Below are 20,872 nucleotides of genomic sequence, written 5' to 3'. Positions count from 1 at the left end.
TTTAAAATTCCAACTTTAATTACTTTATCTTATTTAAAATCCCACTTTTTATTTTTTTAAAAGAGAATCTCACTTTATTTAACTTTTCTTTAAAAAACAAACCACTATCTTTTCTTTTTCTTTCAAAAATGCTACTTTCAATTACTTTAAATTTTTTAAATTTTCAGATACCTTTATATTTATTTTTTAATTCCAACCTTCTTTTACTTTTTAATTTTTTAAAAATTTCCACAAAACTTTTTATTTTTTTAAATTTTCTACATTCTTTTACTTTTTTTAAAAGAGAATTCCACCTATTTTTACTTTTATATTTTTTTTATTCAATACTTCCCTTTTTCTTATTTATATATATTTTTTTAAATATATATATATATATATATATTTTAAATCATTCCCGAAATTATTATATATTTTTTAAAAAAATAAAAAAAAAATAATAATAATAATAAAAAAAATATAATATTTTCGGAATTTTTATATATAAAAAAACAAAAAATAAAACTATTAATAGTGATAATTCACCTTTTATTTTTTTATTTTTTTGGTTTTGTTTTGTGTTGGACAAAAATGAAGAAGGGGTGTTGGGTTAATGGAGCGGACCGGGTCGACCCGGTTTGAAGTGGACCGGGTCATGGAGAAAGTTGAACAAAAAATAAAACTATTAATAGTGATAATTCACCTTTTATTTTTTATTTTTTTGGTTTTGTTTTGTGTTGGACAAAAATGAAGAAGGGGTGTTGGGTTAATGGAGCGGACCGGGTCGACCCGGTTTGAAGTGGACCGGGTCATGGGGAAAGTTGAGCAATTATTTGGGCCTGTGGTTTGAAATTGAAGAAGTGGCCCAATCCGATTTTTCTTTGTATTTTTGTTCTCTTTTCTTCTTTTATTTTTCTAAAACTAAATTATAAAAGTACTTAAATTATTATTAAGAACTAAATTAAGTTATAAAAGCGCAAATTAACTTCCAATAACAATTAACGCACAATTAAGTAATAATTAAGCATAAAATTGTTCATTTGGACATTAAATGCTAAAAATGCAAAAGATGCCTATTTTTGTAATTTTTAATTTTTGTAAACAAATTTAATTACTAACAATTGTAGAATTAAATCCTACATGCAAAATGCGACATATTTTGTATTTTTTATTAATTTAACAAATAAACATGCATAGACAAACATACAAATAGTTACACAAAATATCACAAAAATTGCACACCAAGAAAAATTATTTTATTTTTGAATTTTTTGGGAGTAATTCTCATATAGGGCAAAAATCACGTGCTTACAATGAGTTCGCGCAACTTCGAGCAAATCTTCTTAATAAAAAGGGGGTTTTGGAGGTTATTAAATTAATTTATCTCATATAGTCCGAGGTGCACAGCTCACCATTTAATCATACAAGAATGACAAATGTTCGTAGTTTTGTTTTAAGCACACGCAACTTCGGCCAAATTCATTTTTTAAAAAAAAAAATGTTATTAACCTCATTGTGTACACGTACGCGTGATATGACTCTTTACATAAAAAAACGAATATACGTACGCGTGATTCATTTCAAGACAATTCTATAATTACAAACAGTCTAGTTAAAAGCAGTAATAAAAGTTAAAACTATGCAAAAAGTTCAAAAAATATATAATAAGTCAGATAATTAGGCCAAGTATAAATTGTTAAGCGACCGTGCTAGAATCACGGAATTCGAGAGTGCCTAACACCTTCTCCCGGATTAATAGAATTCCTTACTCGAATTTCTGGTTCGCAGAATGTTAAACAAAGTCATATTTTCCTCGATTCGGGATTAAAATCGGTGACTTAGGACACCATAAATCTCCCAAGTGACGACTCTGAAATAAGTAAAGAATCCCGTTTCGATTGTCCTTTTATTGGAAAAACTCTCTTTACATATGCCCTTCTCCGGGGGTGTAAGGTAAAAAGGAGGTGTGACAGTTCTGGCGACTCTGCTGGGGATTTAGAGCCCAGAATCTCTGGTTCAGGGTTCAAGAATTCGAGCTTAGAATAACTGTTATAGTTGGCTTTATTTATTATCTGATTTTTGCATGTTTATGCTTAATGTGCTAAATGTTGCTTTTTACCGCTTTAATATTATCTGAATTGTGTATATAAAACTGCTACGAAACCCTTCTTCTTTTTTGAGTCTTCTGAATTTATGGTGCACACGTGCGCGTGGCTCACCTTTCTGTTAGTAGTCATACCAAATAGAACGAAGTTGGGACAAGTAACTAGGCCGGGTAGACTTTCGTGCTCCCGGTACGTTGCCCCCACTTCGGCTCAAACTGTCCGCTTGGGTAAGCTAGGTATAGAACAGTATGCCTCAGGTTTTTCACTTAGAATAACTCAGCTTCATGTCGGATCCCTAGTAGGAACGTTTGTTTGCATCATGTGCATTTGACTTTGGAGACTCAACACAGGGGTTGGGTCTGTCTAGGATAGGTGCACCCGAAATGAAAAGACCATCCTGATGCATCTTACTTGGTACTTGTGCATTCATTTGCCTTGGATTTGCATGTAGACCAGCTTATGGTAAAGGATAGAAAATCATTGTGAGAACCGAGAAAGAAAATGGGCTGCTTTAGAAAATTTCCAAAATAGTTTAAAATTCTGAAAAGGAAAGGAAATGTCATTTTTTTTATTTTTTATTTTAAAAAAAATGGTTTTTACGAACTGTAAAAAAAAATAAAAAAAAATTCTGAATGTTTGTTTTCAAAATGAGTCTTGATTTTTGTTAAAATCGATCGCAGATACAAAATGAGCACCATCCAAAACCCACCATTCACAGATATAGATGAGTTTCTATTTCGGCTTCAGATGTGGTGGCATGAGTTAGGAAGAGATGGTCAGAAATGGGTCATTAAGTATTTGGGAGCTCTCACAGATATTATGAAAGTTAAACCACGCGACGATTTGATTACGACACTAGTGACCTTTTGGGACCCTGTTCACAATGTCTTTCGCTTCTCTGATTTCGAGCTTACTCCCACATTAGAAGAGATAGCTGGATATTCCGGTTTTGACGGAGATTTGAGAAACCAGAATCTTATATTCCCAAAGGCTCCTTCAGTACATCGATTCTTTGGTCTTCTGAACATCAGTAATCAAATCAGAAAAAGCAACGTTGTCAAAGGGTGTTGTTCTTTCAACTTCCTATATTCAAGATTCGGAAAGCCGGATGGATTTGAAATTCATGAAAATGGCCTTACTAGCAAACAAAATAAGGACACCTAGCAGATTCACCGTCGCTTCGCTTTCATGGTGGCTTTTATGGGAATCATGGTCTTCCCAAACAAAGAGCGAACGATTGATGTTCGCATAGCCAGAGTCGTACAAGTCCTCACCACCAAGGAATGTCACACCCTTGCCCCGATCATTCTCTCAGACATTTATCGGGCGTTGACTTTATGTAAATCAGGGGCAAAAGTCTTTGAAGGGTGCAATATTTTGTTGCAAATGTGGTTGACTGAACATCTCCGACATCACCCCAAGTTCATGCAGTATGGTCCAAGCAAGGACAATTTCATTGAGAGTTATGAAGAAAGAATAAAAGATTATAAATCTCCAGAAGGGGTGGAAGCCTGGATATCCTATTTAAGATCTTTAATGGCAAGTCAAATTGAGTGGACCTTGGGATGGCTCCCGGTAAGAGAAGTGATACATATGTCAACCTTGAAGAGTTATTTGTTGTTGTTGGGTTTAAGAAGCGTCCAGCCGTATGCGCCACATAGAGTTCTGAGACAACTAGGGAGATACTAAGTGGTGCCTGATGATGAAGATTTGAGTATGCAAGCGATCGAGCTACACCCCGAAGTCACTCTCCCCGAGGCTTTAATCCAGCAAATTTGGAATGGTTGTCGATACTTGAAAGATGATACTCGAGTTCCAGATCCTGTGAAAGGCGAGATAAATCTAGGATATGCTAGGTGGTTTGAGAAAAGATCCCGCGTGGATGATGCACCGGAACCTGATCTTAGAAGGCCCATAAAAAGACTGCATGTTCAAACCTTTGATGATAAAATCCAAGAACGGTTGGCTTGGGGTGAAAAGGAAAAGAGGTAGAAAGCAACTATTCATGCCTTAGAAGAAAGTCTGAGGAACCTCAATTTGGAGAAAGACTTACAAGCACAAGTAGCAGAAGGTGAAAAGAAGAGTTTGATTAGCGAGAATAAAAATCTCCGCGCTCAAGTTCAACAGATGAAGAAAGCCTCTGAAGCGCCAGTGAGAAGTTGGAAAGATCAGAAAATCATTGCCAATCTGATGGAAAAAATGCAAGATTATGACTCCATCTTGACAAAGACTGAAAAGGCGTTAGGCAAAGCTAAGGGAAAAATCATACAATTAAATGAGGAGGCCAAATCTAATAAGGAACGCCAAGTAATAAGATTCGAAGAAGACATGGCTCAATTCAAGAAAGAGAAGGACCGTTGGATACATTCAGAAGCTCAACTCCATGCACAATTGGAAGAAATGAGAAGGTACAATAAGAACATCAGCACACAGATATTGATAGAGAAAAAGTACAGGCAAGACTCGATCAGGCCAGACTTCGAGCTCAATTGGAGTCGGCTTTAGATCGCGAAGACCGCATAAGAGATATAGCCACCACTCGCCAATAGCAATTGCAAAACCAAGACCAAAGTCTCCAAGATTTCAGAGCACAAATCCATGATTTGGCTGTTTACACCTCTCAAAGTTATGTGAACTGCCAAGGGATGGTTTATGAAAGGTTTCTAGAGCATGCACCTACTTTTGCCCGTCATCTTGCAATGGAGTTAGAAAGAATGTACCGTACACTAGGAGGTCAGCCGGGTCAAGTCCCACCGTGAGCAGATGTTCTAATGATTAAAAACAAAAGAGTGGGGAGTGGAGCGTAGTCATAGTTGTTGGAGCTTTTTATATAATAAGTCATGTTTTAGTTTGAGTCTGTGTCAAGTCTTTTAAACCATTTTCTTAAAATATTGTCCAAATGTAATGTCATTTGCATCTTTGCACTGTTTCGTTGGTTAAAGAATAAATAAGAGTATTAATAATTGCTTTCGCCAGAACTACGCACGGTCTGATTCATGCGGGGACATGATACGTAGGCAATCTCTATAAGATTCGACCACAACCAAAAGAAAAGAATAAAATGAAAAGGGAGGGAAATAAAGATAGGAGTGAGTGACAATAAAAAGAAAGATCAAGAAAAGCTGGGATGACACAAGCAACCGAGCAAATACATGATAGAAAATGGTTAATTGCCTAGGTACATTGCATCCCAACGTGTAATTGCATATGTGTTAAACTCTAAAAACTAACAAGTTTGTTCTTTTCCAGAATTTAAGCAGTTAGTTTATCTAGAGTATACTGGCACATTATCATTATCAAACCAGATCAAAAGGACCAATACCCGAAATCATGTCTATCCCGGATGTCGACACAAGTGTTGAGATAGAGGAGCTAGACGTCAATAAAATGAAAGAAGAGATGCTTAAACTTAAGCAACAGATGGCCGAGATGTATCGGGCTTGGTCTACAGGACAATCACCCCCAGCTTACCCTGCTAACCCTGCTTCCACCCCACCACCGGCTCAAACTCAAGATCATCCTGCCACTGATCTATCCCCGAGTTTTCCCATTTACCAGCACTACCGAGGCACCACTTCTCATACACCACAATCTCCACCCCTAAACCAATTCCATACCCTCCTCCACCAGTAACTCCTGTCTTCGTAGCACCTCCCCCAGCTACACTCCACAAGTTTCCTAGTGAGCCTATATTCCAGGACCAGGACAACCAATACTACCCCCCGGATCCCACTTTCAAAGCTTCAGAAATCCATTCATATACTCCCCGCTTTGACCTCCCGGCAGAAATTGATAAGCCAGTCAAAAATACCGAACAAGAAGAGATGTTCAGGAAAGTTAAAATCTTAGAACAATCGTTCCGATACATGCGGGGGTTAGGAGGGCAGGTCAGTGTGACCTACAAGGACCTATGTCTGTTCCCAAATGTGCAATTACCGTCCGGTTTCAAGATGCCCAAGTTCGATCTATACAACGGGCATGGTGATCCAGTAGCCCACTTGAGGGGTTTTTGCAGCAAGATGAGGGGAGCTGGAGGAAAAGACGAATTGTTAATGGCTTACTTCAGTCAGAGTTTGAGCGGATCAGCATTGGAATGGTATACCCTCCAAGACCATGGGAGATGGTAAACATGGGATGATCTGGTGCAGACATTTGCTTGTCACTTCCAATACAATCTTGAGATCATTCCAGATCGACTATCCTTGACTAAATTTGAGAAAAAACACAGTGAAAGCTTTAGAGAATATGGGTTCCGGTGGAGGGAACAAGCAGCAAGGGTGGATCCCCCAATGAAGGAAAGTGAGATGGTAGATTACTTCCTACAGGCCTTGGAACCTACTTACTATGGCCATTTGGTCTCAATTGTGGGAAAATCATTCAATGAAGTAGTAAAAATGGGGGCATGGTAGAGGAAGGCCTCAAGTCGAATAAAATCATAAGTTATTCGGCTATCAAAGCGACTACTCAGGCTATTCAAGGCGGCGTAGGAGGGATTGGAAAGAAGAAAAGAGAGGAAGCAACAATGGTTGATTCGGGAACTTGGTCCGGACCTAGAAGTTCACCTCACTACTACAATCAACCTCGATCCCACCAACCAACTTATCACCACAATTTACCCCAACACTACTATCACCCGTCGGAGCCTCATTTTTCCGTCCACCATGCACAAGCATTCAACTAATCACCTGCCCACGCTCATTGGTGTGCTCCTGTCTTACCAAATACTTATCCATATTCACAAACCTATCAAAATGCTCCTGGACCAGGTTTCAGGCCTAGTCAAACACTCAAGGGTGAAAGGTTGCAGAAAAAGAAAACCTTTACTCCGTTGGGAGAATCCTACACTAGTCTGTTCCACGGGCTAAAACAACTGGATATGCTAAGGCCGATACAATCCAAACTGCCAAATCCTCCTCCAAAGAATCTGGACTACACTGTTAGCTGTGAGTATTGTTCTGGTACCCCAGGTCATGATATAGAAAAGTGCTGGCACTTAAAAAATGCAATACATGAGCTGATTGATACCAATAAAATTGAAGTTCAAGCTCCCGAAGCACCCAATATCAACAGAAATCTGATGCCAGCCCATCAAGAGGCAAATATGATAGAAATAGTGCATACAGAGGGGGAAACCAAGAAGCCATCACAGACCGTCATGATGATTCGGTCTAATGAAGCCAAGACAGATGAACAATTAGCAGATGAGAAGTCGGTGCTCAAGCAAAGCAAAAACAGTGTTGAGCCATCTGTGGCAATTGAGAAGGGATCTTCGAGCAAAGTTGCAACGAAACAGGAAGGGGTAAAGGTGATTTTACCAGGAGTGTCCAGCAAACCCATCATAGTCGTGGAGGGAGCCCGCGTAGATCGGGTTGTTATCAAGCCAGTAACTCAGTTACCAGTAATCAACAGCAAGGCTATTCCATGGAACTACGAACGGGTAGCGATAATGTACAAATGAAAAGAAGTCAAGGAAGAAATCTGTGAAGTACAGGGTTTGACTCGCTCGGGAAGTTGTTTTACTCCCGAGGAATTAAGAAGAGCTAAAAATAATCCAACACTAATGAAGAAAGCCCTGACTGAAGAAGAAGCAGAAGAATTCTTGAGGAAGATAAAGCTGCATGACTATTCTATTGTGGAACAATTAAAAAAGACGCCCGCTCAAATTTCACTATTGTCATTATTGATCCATTCGGACGAGCACCGTCAAGTTCTAATGAAGATCTTGAATGAGGCACACGTTCCCGATAAGATCTCCGTGAATCACTTGGAAAAAATAGCCAACAAAATCTTTGATGCAAACAGTGTCACATTTTATGATGATGAATTGCCTGTAGAAGGTACTGAGCACAACAAAGCTCTTTACCTCACATTAAAATGTGAAAACTCCGTGGTGACCCGGGTATTGGTTGAAAACGGGTCAAGCACAAACATCTGCCCTCTTTCCACTCTAAGCAAGTTGAAAATAGAAGAGGAGAGGATCCATAAGAACAGTATTTGCGTGCAGGGATTTGACAGTGGAGGAAGAGATTCAGTTGGGGACATAGTGCTGGAGCTGACAATAGGGCCAGTTGAATTCACAATGGAGTTTCAGGTGTTGGATATAGCTGTTTCCTATAATTTACTATTGGGTCGACCATGGATCCATGCTGCTAAAGCAGTCCCATCAACACTACACCAGGTAGTCAAGTTTGAATGGGATAGACAAGAAATAGTTGTGCATGGGGAAGACAGCTTATGTGCTCACAACAATGCCATTGTACCAGTCATGGAAATAAAAAATGACCAGGGACCATGGGTTTACCAGGTTTCTGACACAATATTGGTAGAGAAAATTCCGGAGGGAAAATACATTCCAAATCCAAAAATAACCGCCGCATCAGTCATGGTAGACTATGAGATGTTGAAGAATGGTTTTGTACTCGGTAAAGGTTTGGGTTCATCTTTGCAAGGCATCATACAACCAGTATCTCTTCCCGAGAACTTGGGAACATTTGGTTTGGGATTTATACCCACTGTCGCAGACGTGAGAAAGGCCAGAAAGCTAAAACAGAAGGCATGGGCCCTCCCAAAGCCAGTACCACATCTTTCAAAATCTTTTGTCAAGTCCGGTACCAGAAATCAACCAATAACAACAATTCCTAAATCTATGATTAATCCTGACGAGGAGTTAATTGAAAGATTTGAAAAGTTATTTGACGATGTGAACATGGTGGAAAGTGGTGAAGGTCCTAGCAACGCAGAAGTTCAATTCGTTGGGCCAGAGACAAAGCTTAATAATTGGAAAGCCACTCCTCTCCCCATTCGAAAGGAGTCTTGGTAGTTTATTTTGATTTTCCTTCAGTTTGTTTGGGTTATTCCAGGGTTGTAATCCAGATTTTTATCTTGCAGTCTGTTTGAAGTATGCAAACCTTGTTATCTTTCATCATTCAATGATACAGTTTTCCTTTCATTATCATTCCTGATAGTTTTTCTTTTGTTTTTCTTCTCTTTTCTGTACAGTCCTTTTTACGCTGGCTCTAGTGATATGGCATGCATAAGGAATCCTCAGCCTAGTCTTAAAAATCAATCGGATGCCGAAATAATAATTCAAGAAGTAGATTGTGATTACGAATCAGAATATGATGAGGATGAGGCCTTCGAAGAGATTAGTAAAGAGTTAATTCACTTTGAAGAAAAACCCAAACCCAACCTGAGTGATACAGAAGCCGTCAATTTAGGAGACACGAATAATATCCGAGAGACTAAAATAAGTGTCCACCTCGAGCCAAAGATCCGGGAAGATTTAATTAAAACACTCATCGAATTCAAAGATGTTTTTGCATGGTCATATGACGACACACCGGGTCTGAGCACTGATTTAGTGGTCCACAAATTGCCCACTGATCCAATGGTTCCTCCCGTCAAGCAAAAGCTGAGAAAATTCAAAACTGATATGAGTGTGAAAATTAAATAAGAAATCACCAAACAGTTGGATGGAAAGGTCATTCGGGTCACTCAATACCCTGTTTGGTTGGCTAATGTCGTTCCGGTGCCAAAGAAAGACGGCAAAATCAGAGTATGCGTCGATTATCGCAATCTCAACAAAGCAAGTCCAAAGGATAACTTCCCATTACCCAATATCCATATTTTGATCGATAATTGTGCCAAACATGAGATATGATCTTTTGTGGATTGCTATGCGGGTATCATCAGATTCTAATGGATGAAGAAAATGCAGAAAAGACGACATTCATCACACCATGGGGAACTTATTGCTACCGGGTAATGCCATTTGGTTTGAAGAACGCCAGAACAACTTACATGAGAGCAATGGTTGCGGTGTTTCATGATATGATACATAAGGATATTGAGGTATACATGGATGATGTGATCATAAAGTCAAAGCATCAGGCCGACCATGTTAGGGATTTGAGGAAATTCTTCCTGAGACTTCGCAGGTACAATCTCAAGCTTAACCCTACCAAGTGCACATTTGGTGTTCCATCCGGAAAGCTGTTGGGATTTATAGTTAGCCGGCGAGGCATCAAGTTGGAACCATCAAAGATCAAGGCCATTCAAGAATTGCCACCTCCGAGGAACAAGACTGAAGTAATGAGTCTGTTAGGGAGGTTGAACTACATCAGCAGGTTTATTGCTCAGCTCACGACAACTTGTGAGCCTATTTTTAAATTGTTGAAGAAGGATGCTGCGGTCGAATGGACTAATGAGTGTCAAGAAGCGTTTGAAAAGATAAAAAGATACTTGTCAAACCCACCCGTGCTGGTCCCGCCAGAACCAGGAAGACCTTTGATTCTTTACTTAACAGTCTTGGAAAATTTATTTGGTTGTGTACTGGGGCAACATGACATCACCGGCAAAAAGGAACAGGCCATCTATTATCTTAGCAAGAAGTTCACGGCTTATGAGGTTAAGTACACTCATCTGGAAAGGACACGTTGCGCCCTAACTTGGGTAGCTCAGAAATTGAAACATTATTTGTCATCCTACACTACTTACCTCATTTCGCGTCTGGATCCGTTGAAGTATATTTTTCAAAAGCCTATGCCGACAGGGAGACTTGCAAAGTGGCAAATATTGCTCACAGAATGTGACATCATCTATGTGACTCGGACTGCAATGAAAGCCCAAGCATTGGCCGATTATTTAGCCAAAAACCCGATCGACGAAGATTACGAGCCATTGAGAACTTATTTTCCCGATGAAGAAGTGATGCATATCGGTGAACTGGAGCAAATTGAAAAACTAGGATAGAAACTTTTCTTTGATGGGGCTGCCAACATGAAATGAGTCGGGATAGGAGCTGTGATTATTTCTGAAACCGGGCATCACTATCCTATTACGGCTCAACTTCGGTTTTATTGCACCAACAATATGGCTGAGTATGAAGCTTGTATTTTGGGGTTAAGGCTAGTTGCAGACAGGAAATCTTGGTCTTGGGAGACTCGGATCTTCTGGTACATCAAATTCAAGGAGAATGGGAAACGCGAGACTTGAAGCTCATACCATACCGACAATGTTTACATGATCTTTGTCAACGGTTTCGATCAGTGGAATTCAGGCATATTCCAAGGGTCCATAATGAGGTCGCCGATGCATTGGCTACCCTGGCATCAATGTTGCACCATCCGGACAAAGTTTATGTGGATCCACTGCATATTCAAGTCCGCGATCAGCACGCTTACTGCAACATGATTGAAGAAGAACTTGATGGTGAACCATGGTTCCACGACATCAAGGAGTATATCAGAATGAGGATATAACCAGTACAAGCCACAGGGGATCAAAAGAGAACCATTAGACGGTTGGAAAATGGATTCTTCTTAAGTGGAGGAGTTTTGTATAAAAGAACACCAGACCTTGGATTATTAAGATGCATAGATGCTAGACAAGCTATGGCTGTCATGTCTGAAGTACATTCGGGAGTCTGCAGACCCCATATGAGCGGATATGTGTTGTCAAAGAAAATTCTCCGAGCGGGCTACTATTGGCTTACCATGGAGCGAGATTGTATCAGTTTTGTGCGCAAATGTCATAAGTGCCAGATACACGGAGATTTGATTCATTCTCCACCATCGGAATTGCACACAATGTCGGCACCATGGCCCTTCGTCACTTGGGGCATGGATATTATTGGACCAATTGAGCCGGCAGCATCTAATGGGCACATGTTCATTCTGGTAGCCATTGATTATTTCACCAAGTGGGTTGAGGCCAAAACATTCAAATCGGTGACCAAGAAAGCCGTGGTCGATTTTGTTCACTCAAATATCATATGTCGATTCGAAATCCCAAAGGTGATCATCACAGATAACGGTGCTAATCTTAACAGTAACTTAATGGAAGAGGTATGTCAACAGTTTAAGATTACACATCGCAATTCTACCCCATATCGGCCCAAGGCGAATGGAGCAGTCGAGGCAGCCAACAAAAACATAAAGAAGATACTTCAGAAAATGGTAGAAGGTTCAAGACAATGGCACGAAAAATTACCATTTGCGTTGTTGGTATATCGCACTACTGTTCGCACTTCGGTAGGTGCAACTCCTTATTTGTTGGTATATGACACTGAAGCGGTAATACCTGCAGAAGTTGAAATCTCTTCCCTTCGGATTGTCGCTGAAGCTAAGATTGATGATAATGAGTGGGTTAAAACCCGTTTGGAGCAGTTAAGCTTGATTGATGAAAAACGATTGGCAGCAGTATGTTGTGGCCAGTTATATCAAAGAAGAATAGCAAGAACATACAACAAAAGGGTGCGTCCCCGAAAGTTTGAAGTGGGTCAGCAAGTGCTGAAACGTATTCTTCCACATCAAGTTGAAGCAAAGGGCAAGTTCGCCCCGAATTGGCAAGGGCCATTCATTGTGACCAGAGTATTATCCAATGGTGCCTTATGTTTAACAGATATTGAAGGAAAATGCATAGACATGGCTATCAATTCTGATGCAGTAAAGAGATATTATGCATGATTTTTTCTTTGGATATAATTATTGATTGTTTGTATTTGGCATTGTTTCGAAGATTGGAATGACGAAGGAAATTTATTCTGCTATCTAAACACTGTACCCTTTGTTCCCCCCTTTTTTGAGACACATTTGTTTATTTCATACCCCTCTTTTGGAATCAATAACAAAAAGAAAAGGAAAATAAAGAAAAAGAGAAAAGAAAAAAGTATAACAACAAGGAGATTCAGGTGTGAACTACGTTTGACCTGATTCCTGTTAAGGATACGTAGGCAGCCTCACGGCTCGGTCATAGTAAAATAAAATATCAAAAGATTGCCAAGCACGAAACTGAGGCAGAAGTTGTATTTGTAATAAGAAATGTGATTCCAAGAGTTGTAATTTTAAACCCATGTCAAATTGTTTTGAGCCTTTGATACCCTTTTATTTCTAACCCCATCCAAAAGCCCACATTACGGTCCAAAGAAAGACCTTTCGATCATTCTTCGAGAGATGCCAATTTGAGCAAATAGAGGTGATTCATATCAGGATAACACTCTGGTCCAAGCAGGAAAAGTAATGAAAATGAGAGTCTTATGGGTAAAAACCCTCACGGGCACCATGAGGCGACGAAAGTTGAGAGAAAGTAAAAATGAGAGAGTCTTATCGGTGAAAACCTTCGCGGGTACCATAAGGCGATAAGGAATTGAGGAATAAACAAATGAGAAAGGTTTGTCGGTAAAAACCCTTCAGGGCACTGCAAGTCGAACAAGGTCCGTAAGTTGGCGAAAAGTAAAATTGGGTTGTGGAAATTTTGGAGAACAAAGTAAAACAATTGGAAAGGAGATTGGCTAAATAGACTGGGTTGATTAATTCAAAATGCATACCATGATTATTGGTGTCAGTGACTCCAATCAGATAAGTTCCTTGTTCCTATCTCCAACAGTTATCCAAATTTGGATTTTCTTCTTTATTCTTAATTCTCAAAATCGTCGTATTTCGTTGCTGTTAATTTTTACTCCTTTAAAGCTATTCCAAGGTTAGCCTGGTTCCAACAAATAAGAAGGAATGTCAAAGTGTACTGCCAGATTCAAAATTGCACAAAGCAAAATACGGCTAGGACATGCTGGAGATAGTATGATGAAAAGTGGGACCTAGGGTGTAAGCAAAGGTTAAATCGGTGGAATGGTTCAGTAATGTCATGAGAGATGTATGACTACGAATAAAAAAGGGGCAGAAGTGAAAAATAACAGTTGGGGGACCCCGCAGTCAGGGATCGGGCTGAAGGTCAAAACAGTCTTTTTGACCAGTTCAAGGCAGTCGGACGAAACAAAGCATGGAGAAGAGAAACCACCCCCAGCAAGAATGCCACAACTAACCATCACGTTTTAAACTGACAAGATTTTTCTTTGATTTGAAATAGGGGCAAAGACAACATTTTGTTTCAGGAAGCACCCGGTGAGGGAAGCAAGTACCATGCATGTTTGATCGTATAAATTTTCAGGACCCTCCTGGAAAATGGGACCTAGGTTAAACCTTAAAACAATCATAAGTAATAAATGTAGGAAAAATAAGCAACCAAAGGGAATGTATGTTGGCGTCAAAGTTTGCGTAAAAGTTGTCAGGACCCTCCTGGATAATGGGACATAGTTTAAAATTGGTTTAGATAACAAGATTTAGTAGAAGTCATGCCTTTAAAAGATATAGCTCGCATTTAAAATTGTCGTTTAGTTAAAGAGTTGTCAGGACCTCCTGGATAATGGGACGCAACTTTCAAATTTTAGTAATATGATTTAGTTTTGCAATCGTGGCTGTCCCCAACTACCAAACTGGGGCAGAAATTTTTCTTTGCTTTTTGTCTATTTTGTTGAAATCAGGCGTCCACCTGGAGAACAAGGAAGAACAGTTGAAGTATCAGCAATTAGGCGTCCACCTGGAGAACAAGGAAGAACAGTCGAAGTATCAGCAATCAGGCGTCCAACTGGAGAACAAGGAAGAACAGTCGAAGTATCAGCAATCAGGCGTCCACCTGGAGAACAATGAAGAACACTCAAAGTATTAGCAATCAGGCGTCCACCTGGAGAACAAGGAAGACAGTTGAAGTATCAACAATCGGGCATCCACCTGGAGAACAAGGAAGAGCAGTCGAAGTATCAGCAATCAGGCGTCCACCTGGAGAACAAGGAAGAACAGTCGAAGTATCAGCAATCAGGCGTCCACCTGGAGAACAAGGAAGAACAGTTGAAGTATCAGCAATCAGGCGACCACCTGGAGAATAAGGAAGAACAGTCGAAGTATCAGCAATCAGGCGTCCACCTGGAGAACAAGTAATAACAATTGAAGTATCAACAATCAGACGTCCACCTGGAGAACAAGGAAGAACAGTCAAAGTATCAGCAATTAGGTGTCCACCTGGAGAACAAGGAAGAACAGTTGAAGTATCAGCAATCAGGCGTCCACCTGGAGAACAAGGAAGAACATTCGAAGTATCAGCAATCAGGCGTCCACCTGGAGAACAAGGAAGAATAGTCGAAGTATCAGCAATCAGGCGTCCACCTGGAGAACAAGGAAGAATAGGGGAAATATCAGCAATCATGCGTCCACCTGGAGAACATAGGGAATACAATTCAAATTTCGAGAGGTCAGGAGCCTGCCTGAAGAAAGGAATGGCGATTTTTTTTATTTTAAAAATGTGTGGTTGAGGTCAGGAGCCCGCCTGAAGAAAAGAATGGCGATTTATTTTTAAGAAAAAATGTGTGGTTGAGGTCAGGAGCCCGCTTGAAGAGAGGAATGACAATTTATTTTCAAAGTTGTTGATGAGGTCAGGAGCCCGCCTGAAGAGAGGAAAGACGATTTATTTTCAAAAAAGATGTTGTCGAGGTCAGGAGCCCCCTGAAGAACAGAATGATGATTTATTTTTTGACATTGTTGGTTGAAGTTGGGAGCCCACCCATATAATAGAGGAATACATTTAGAGTCAGTAAAGTAGAGGAATCCAACCGGAATCCCCAGTGGGAAACAACAAGAATCCCCAGCAGAGGAAGGAAGTCCAAGACTCGATGAAAAATAATGCGAAAAGGAAATAAGCAGTTCGAGATCGGCAGTCAAAGGAGAATACAAGACAAATCGGAAGTAAAAAGATACCAAAGGAGTCACCAAGACATCAAAGCAACAAGAGACACAAGAGCATGATCTAGATAAGATTTTGTAATTCATATACCATGGTCTAGTCTAGCTTCTTGTTTTCTTTAAGCAGGGTGTAATAAGGAGGTCAGCAAGCAGTAAAAGCAACATGCAACATCAGTAACATTGCAGTCTCATGGTAGTCCCAGCTACCAAAACTTCCCGAACTACATTAACCTGATTCCCTTCTAGCCAGGGATATGTAGGAAACCTTTGAAGCAAAGGTTCGGTTAAACTTTTTCAAAAAAATGCTTCACATGGAGTATTCCAATGGACAAAAATCGCTCGTATCCGCTCACTTTATCTTTGCACGAAAACTCTTTGTATTTTCGGACAAAGAGGGGCAGCTGTGAGCACGTGATTTTTGCTTCACAAAAACTACTCCAAAAGAAATCAAAAAAATAAAACCTCCATTTTCTTAGTGTACAATTTTTAGGATTTGCGTGGCATTTTTGATAATTATTTGTGTTTTGTCAGTAAATGGTTATCCTGTTATAATTAATTGAAATAATAAAAAATATGTGGCATGTGCACTTAGTATTCTTATTTCTTACAAATAGGAATTAATTAAACCATAATTGGGTTTTAAAAGAAGGAAAATCACAAAAATATGTAATTGTTGTAATTTTGTCATTTAAATGTGCCATTTTGTGATTTTATTTTTAATAAATGTTTTAATTTGTGTGTTAATTGTTGTAAGTGTTAATTAATATTTGTAGTTGTATTTAGATTTTACAATTTAATTAGGAATTGTGTTAAAATTAGGAATTAAAGAAAGAAAAAGAAAAGAGTTCAAAAATAAATAAACTCGGATTGGGCCACAAAATTTGAAATAAAATTGGGCCCAAATCAATACCAATGCATGCCCAACCCATTGCCCGGTTTCAGATAATCCCAAACGACGTCGTCTTGGCGTCTCAAATTTGAGCCGTTGATCAAACTGGATCGAACGATCCAGTTCAGCCCCTGCATGGTTAAAACGACGCCGTTTCAGGCATGTGAATCTAAACCGTTCATCTCCATTGATCCAACGGTCCCAAGTTTCCCCCACGACCCGATCCACTTCACCCCCGGGCCAACCCATTCCCCAACCTAAACCAAACGACACCGTTCAGTTAAATGAGTTGATCCAGGCCGTAGATCTTGCCTGATCTAACGGTCAAGATCAGACCACCCCTCCCCTATATAAACTGAATTCATAACCCAGCCCCCTAACCAAACACCCCCCCGTCTTCCTGTTCATCATCGTTTCTGAAGACGATGTCCCCCAAAAACCCTAGCCGCCTTAGTTCCTTTTCGCCTGAAATCCGGCGGCAACGCCGCCGCAGGTCACCACCTTAACACCCCTGAATCACCTCGACCTCCTCTTTCCAACCATCACCATAACTCCCCTCGAATCAGGCCCCAACTCTTCGAATCTTAAATCGAAGGTTGGCCTGAAAACCCAACCGTCTCCGATGATCACCAAACTAACACCCTGTGACCTTCCAGCCACCCCCAACACAAATCCTCAAACCGTTTGGCTCGAATCATCTCAGAGCTTCTCGAATCTTCATTTGAAGATTCGAGCCAAACATGAACTTACCCAGATCTGTTCCAAATTCATCCCAGGTGACCCCCAGGCTTCCCTCACCCCTAAACCACCATTTGTTCCCTTCGAATCTGCCCAAAAATGTTCGAACCCTAAATCCGAAGAAAAACGAAACCCTAAAATTCCAAATCGTGGAATCTGTCCAAATTAAATGAAAGATTGGGGTCTTATAGACCTTAATCAAGGTATTCTCAATTGAGAATACTTCGATTAAAGTCTGTTCGACCTCAAAATGTCCAAATCCTAGTTCGAGCCTGGGTCCGTATAGTTCTGAAGGTTTGAGGTATTTTCCTTTTTCCTTTATTCTGTATTTATGATTTTGTTTATCTATGTATTTGTTTAGTTTAGTTTTATTAATTTTCCATGCTTTTTCAATTCATCTTCTCATCCCCAGTGATCTTTTGTTTGGTCGATTTCTCTTTTGTGAATAAGTTGTACATGTTATAAACTACGTATTCGATTTGATTAATGTCGTCGAATAGTTAGCTTCATAAATCCCCTGTGTTAAACAAAACCATGAATTACCCTTTTGGTATGATTGATTCTGTTTGTATTGCCAATTGTGTATATGTAATCGATTAATTAAGTTTTGATGATTAGTTTGTTCGTATAAGTTTGAATCATTTTTGGCATTCTGTTTGGTTATAGTTTTTGATTGTTAGTTGTCCGATTAGTTAAAATTCTGTTTGATTGTAAACATTGTTCTGAATCATGGGAATCTTTGTATCTAATGTATTTTCTGCCTTAAAAACTTAGGAGTTGGTTGTAGCTGTTAATCAGATTAGTTTTAAGATAATTGTTAAGTTTGAACAGATTGGTTTAGGGCAGTAATATTAAGGGAATTTCAGGGGTGATTTGGGAATAAAACAGTTAGGATAATACTTTATTGTTAGTGTTTTGTTAATGGTGTTATTAATTAATGCACTAATGGAGAACAAAAGGAATTGGGAGTGCTGATAATTAGAAAGTTGGCCTTAGTGGGATTAAAAGTTGAAAGAAATCAGATTTTAGTGCAAAATCTGTTTTTAAAATAAAATAGGGGGGTCGGGCAGTAGGGGAAAGGGGGGAGCCAATTTGTATAAAAGGGGAGTTGAGGGGAACAAAAGAAAAAAAAGGGAGGACAGATTCTGAAAAAGAGAGAGGGAGCTGAAGAAATTTATTAGGAGAAAGAGATTTAAAACCCAAAAGATTCTGAAAATTGAGAGCTAGGACATACACGGATATACCCACACACGAAGACAATTCTGCTATTCCACTGAAGTTTTACTGACTGAGAATTGTCTTAAACTTCTGAAATAATTTTAAATCACCTGAGGGAGAAAGGTTTAGAATTGGTCTTCAAATCTGGTTTAAAGTTTTGCGAGATATCGTTTGACTGGGGCTGTTCGTTGCTGCTGGTGATAGCTGTTGTTATTCTTGTTGATCTTACCTCCTTTTGACTTTCATTTCCAGGTATATGTTTTAGACTTATATCATACAAAGTTTTGATATTGCAAGGAAATGAAATCCGGAATTCCAAATATGTCCTCTACCTATGTAAATCTGTTAGTTTAAGTTTCAGTTTCTTTAGTTAACTAATGTAGTCTTATACTTGACATGGGAGCCATTATCCAACTGGCCTCTTTTGAAGTTGGTATAAGCTCTGCAGTAATTTTATTTATTTCTGAAGCTCAGTGGTAATATTTATCTTCGAATTGTCGAGATGGGGAACTTGGTAGAAAGTTGACCATTAATTAAATTTTGTGTTTAAACCTTGTTAGCTAAGTACAGGGTAGTATGGAAATATCAAGAAACCACACTAGTAAATTTTGTCAAGCATCAGATTTTTGTTTAATTCTAGTTGATATAAGTGTTCTTGTTTGTATGTAATATGGTATGATAACAGCTATGGGGATAACCATAAGTGAGAGGTAAATTGATAGAATCCGTTACGCTTAAGGTATTAGAGCATTCCGAAAGATTCAGATGTGTATTTGCGGCATATGTAGTATAAATTTGTCTATTAAATCAATTTATAAATCAGTTTTCTTTCTTAACGATAAATGGCCTATTTTACTTTAGGAGTGCAAAAAATAATATAAAAATAATGCCAACATCATTACAAGGTATAGATTTAGTATTTATAAATAGTTGCATAAGTCTAGATAATAATTGGTTTGATTTTGTCCGTCTAAAACTCAATCGTCATAAGCGAATTAACAGAATAATTAGGACTTTGGACTAAAAATAGTTGTGTATAAGAGAATGGGACTTATGAATACTGATTTGGGTATTTTAAGTAAAAGATATACAAAGTGGAGTTTGCTCCAAGTAGAGTAATGGTTATTTTATGAAACAAATGGTTTGCTTATCAGCTAATTTTCTCCTAACTTTACACGTAAACCATTTGGCAAGCTTTAAAACACATACACTTGGTCCCAAGCATAGGAAGGGAATAAACAACTTGTGAATGGTTATCAAGCTCTAAGGTACCTAAGTGAATTACAGATACTGTGTGCACGGTAAGGTTGTAATTTTAGTTTCAAATTAATATTTTTATTATCTTATTAATGTTTCTAGGAGAATAGTTTCGAGGCATGTCGTTCACACATTTAAATCCTATACCCTATGGCCAACACTTAATAAATCTTGATTCTCTGGAAATCAAGGCACACCATTCAGTAAATTCCCACGGCTTTCATATTTAATATAGACATACAAATAACAAACATTCGTAGAAAATCTTAGGACCATTTAAAATATTATAAGTGTAGTTGTGGACACGTTCGTGTGACATGATTACATTTCTAAAGACAATTCGGAGTATGCGTTCGCGCAACTTCGAGCAAATATTCTTAATAAAAAGGGTTTTTTGGAGGTTATTAAATTAATTTATCTCATATAGTCCGAGGTGCACAACTCACCATTTAATCATACAAGAATGACAAATGTTCGTAGTTTTGTTTTAAGCACGCGCAACTTCGGCCAAATTCATTTTAAAAAAAAAAATGTTATTAACCTCATTGTGTACACGTACGCGTGACATAACTCTTTACATAAAAAAACGAATATACGTACGCGTGATTAGTTTCAAGACAATTCTATAATTACAAACAGTCTAGCTAAAAGCGGTAATAAAAGTTAAAACTATGCAAAAAGTTTAAAAAATATATAATAAGTCAGATAATTAGGCCAAGTATAAATTGTTAAGCGACCGTGCTAGAACCACGAAATTCAGGAGTGCCTAACACCTTCTCCCGGATTAATAGAATTCCTTACTCGAATTTCTGGTTCGCCGAATGTTAAACAAAGTCATATTTTCCTCGATTCAGGATTAAAACCGGTGACTTGGGACACCATAAATCTCCCAAGTGGCGACTCTGAAATAAGTAAAGAATCCCGTTTCGATTGTCCTTTGATTGGAAAAACTCTCTTTACATATGCCCTTCTCCGGGGGGTGTAAGGTAAAAAGGAGGTGTGACACTAACAATGTGAGTTTAATCTAGTTATAGGATAATTAGTTTCTTTTGAACATATTATTTGTCGATTCCGTAGTTTATTTATAATTTCAATTTTAGTAATATTCCTTTCCGTTAACA

General features: G+C 38.8%; 1 protein-coding gene across 1 annotated transcript; it reads left to right on the top strand.

The window, feature by feature from the left end:
* The first annotated feature begins 4,208 nt into the window (after positions 1-4,208).
* LOC138870248 (uncharacterized) lies at positions 4,209-9,043 on the top strand. Its single transcript, XM_070148041.1, has 6 exons — positions 4,209-4,489; positions 5,387-5,622; positions 6,848-7,529; positions 7,884-8,172; positions 8,260-8,385; positions 8,942-9,043. Exons 1-6 carry the CDS (start codon positions 4,209-4,211, stop codon positions 9,041-9,043), a joined length of 1,716 nt encoding a protein of 571 aa, XP_070004142.1.
* The last annotated feature ends 11,829 nt before the right edge of the window (positions 9,044-20,872 follow it).

The sequence above is a fragment of the Nicotiana sylvestris genome, chromosome 6, assembly GCF_000393655.2.
Source record: "Nicotiana sylvestris chromosome 6, ASM39365v2, whole genome shotgun sequence".
Lineage (NCBI taxonomy): Eukaryota > Viridiplantae > Streptophyta > Magnoliopsida > Solanales > Solanaceae > Nicotiana > Nicotiana sylvestris.
The sequence above is the reverse complement of the archived record's forward strand: the minus strand, read 5'-3'. Positions and strand labels throughout refer to the sequence as shown.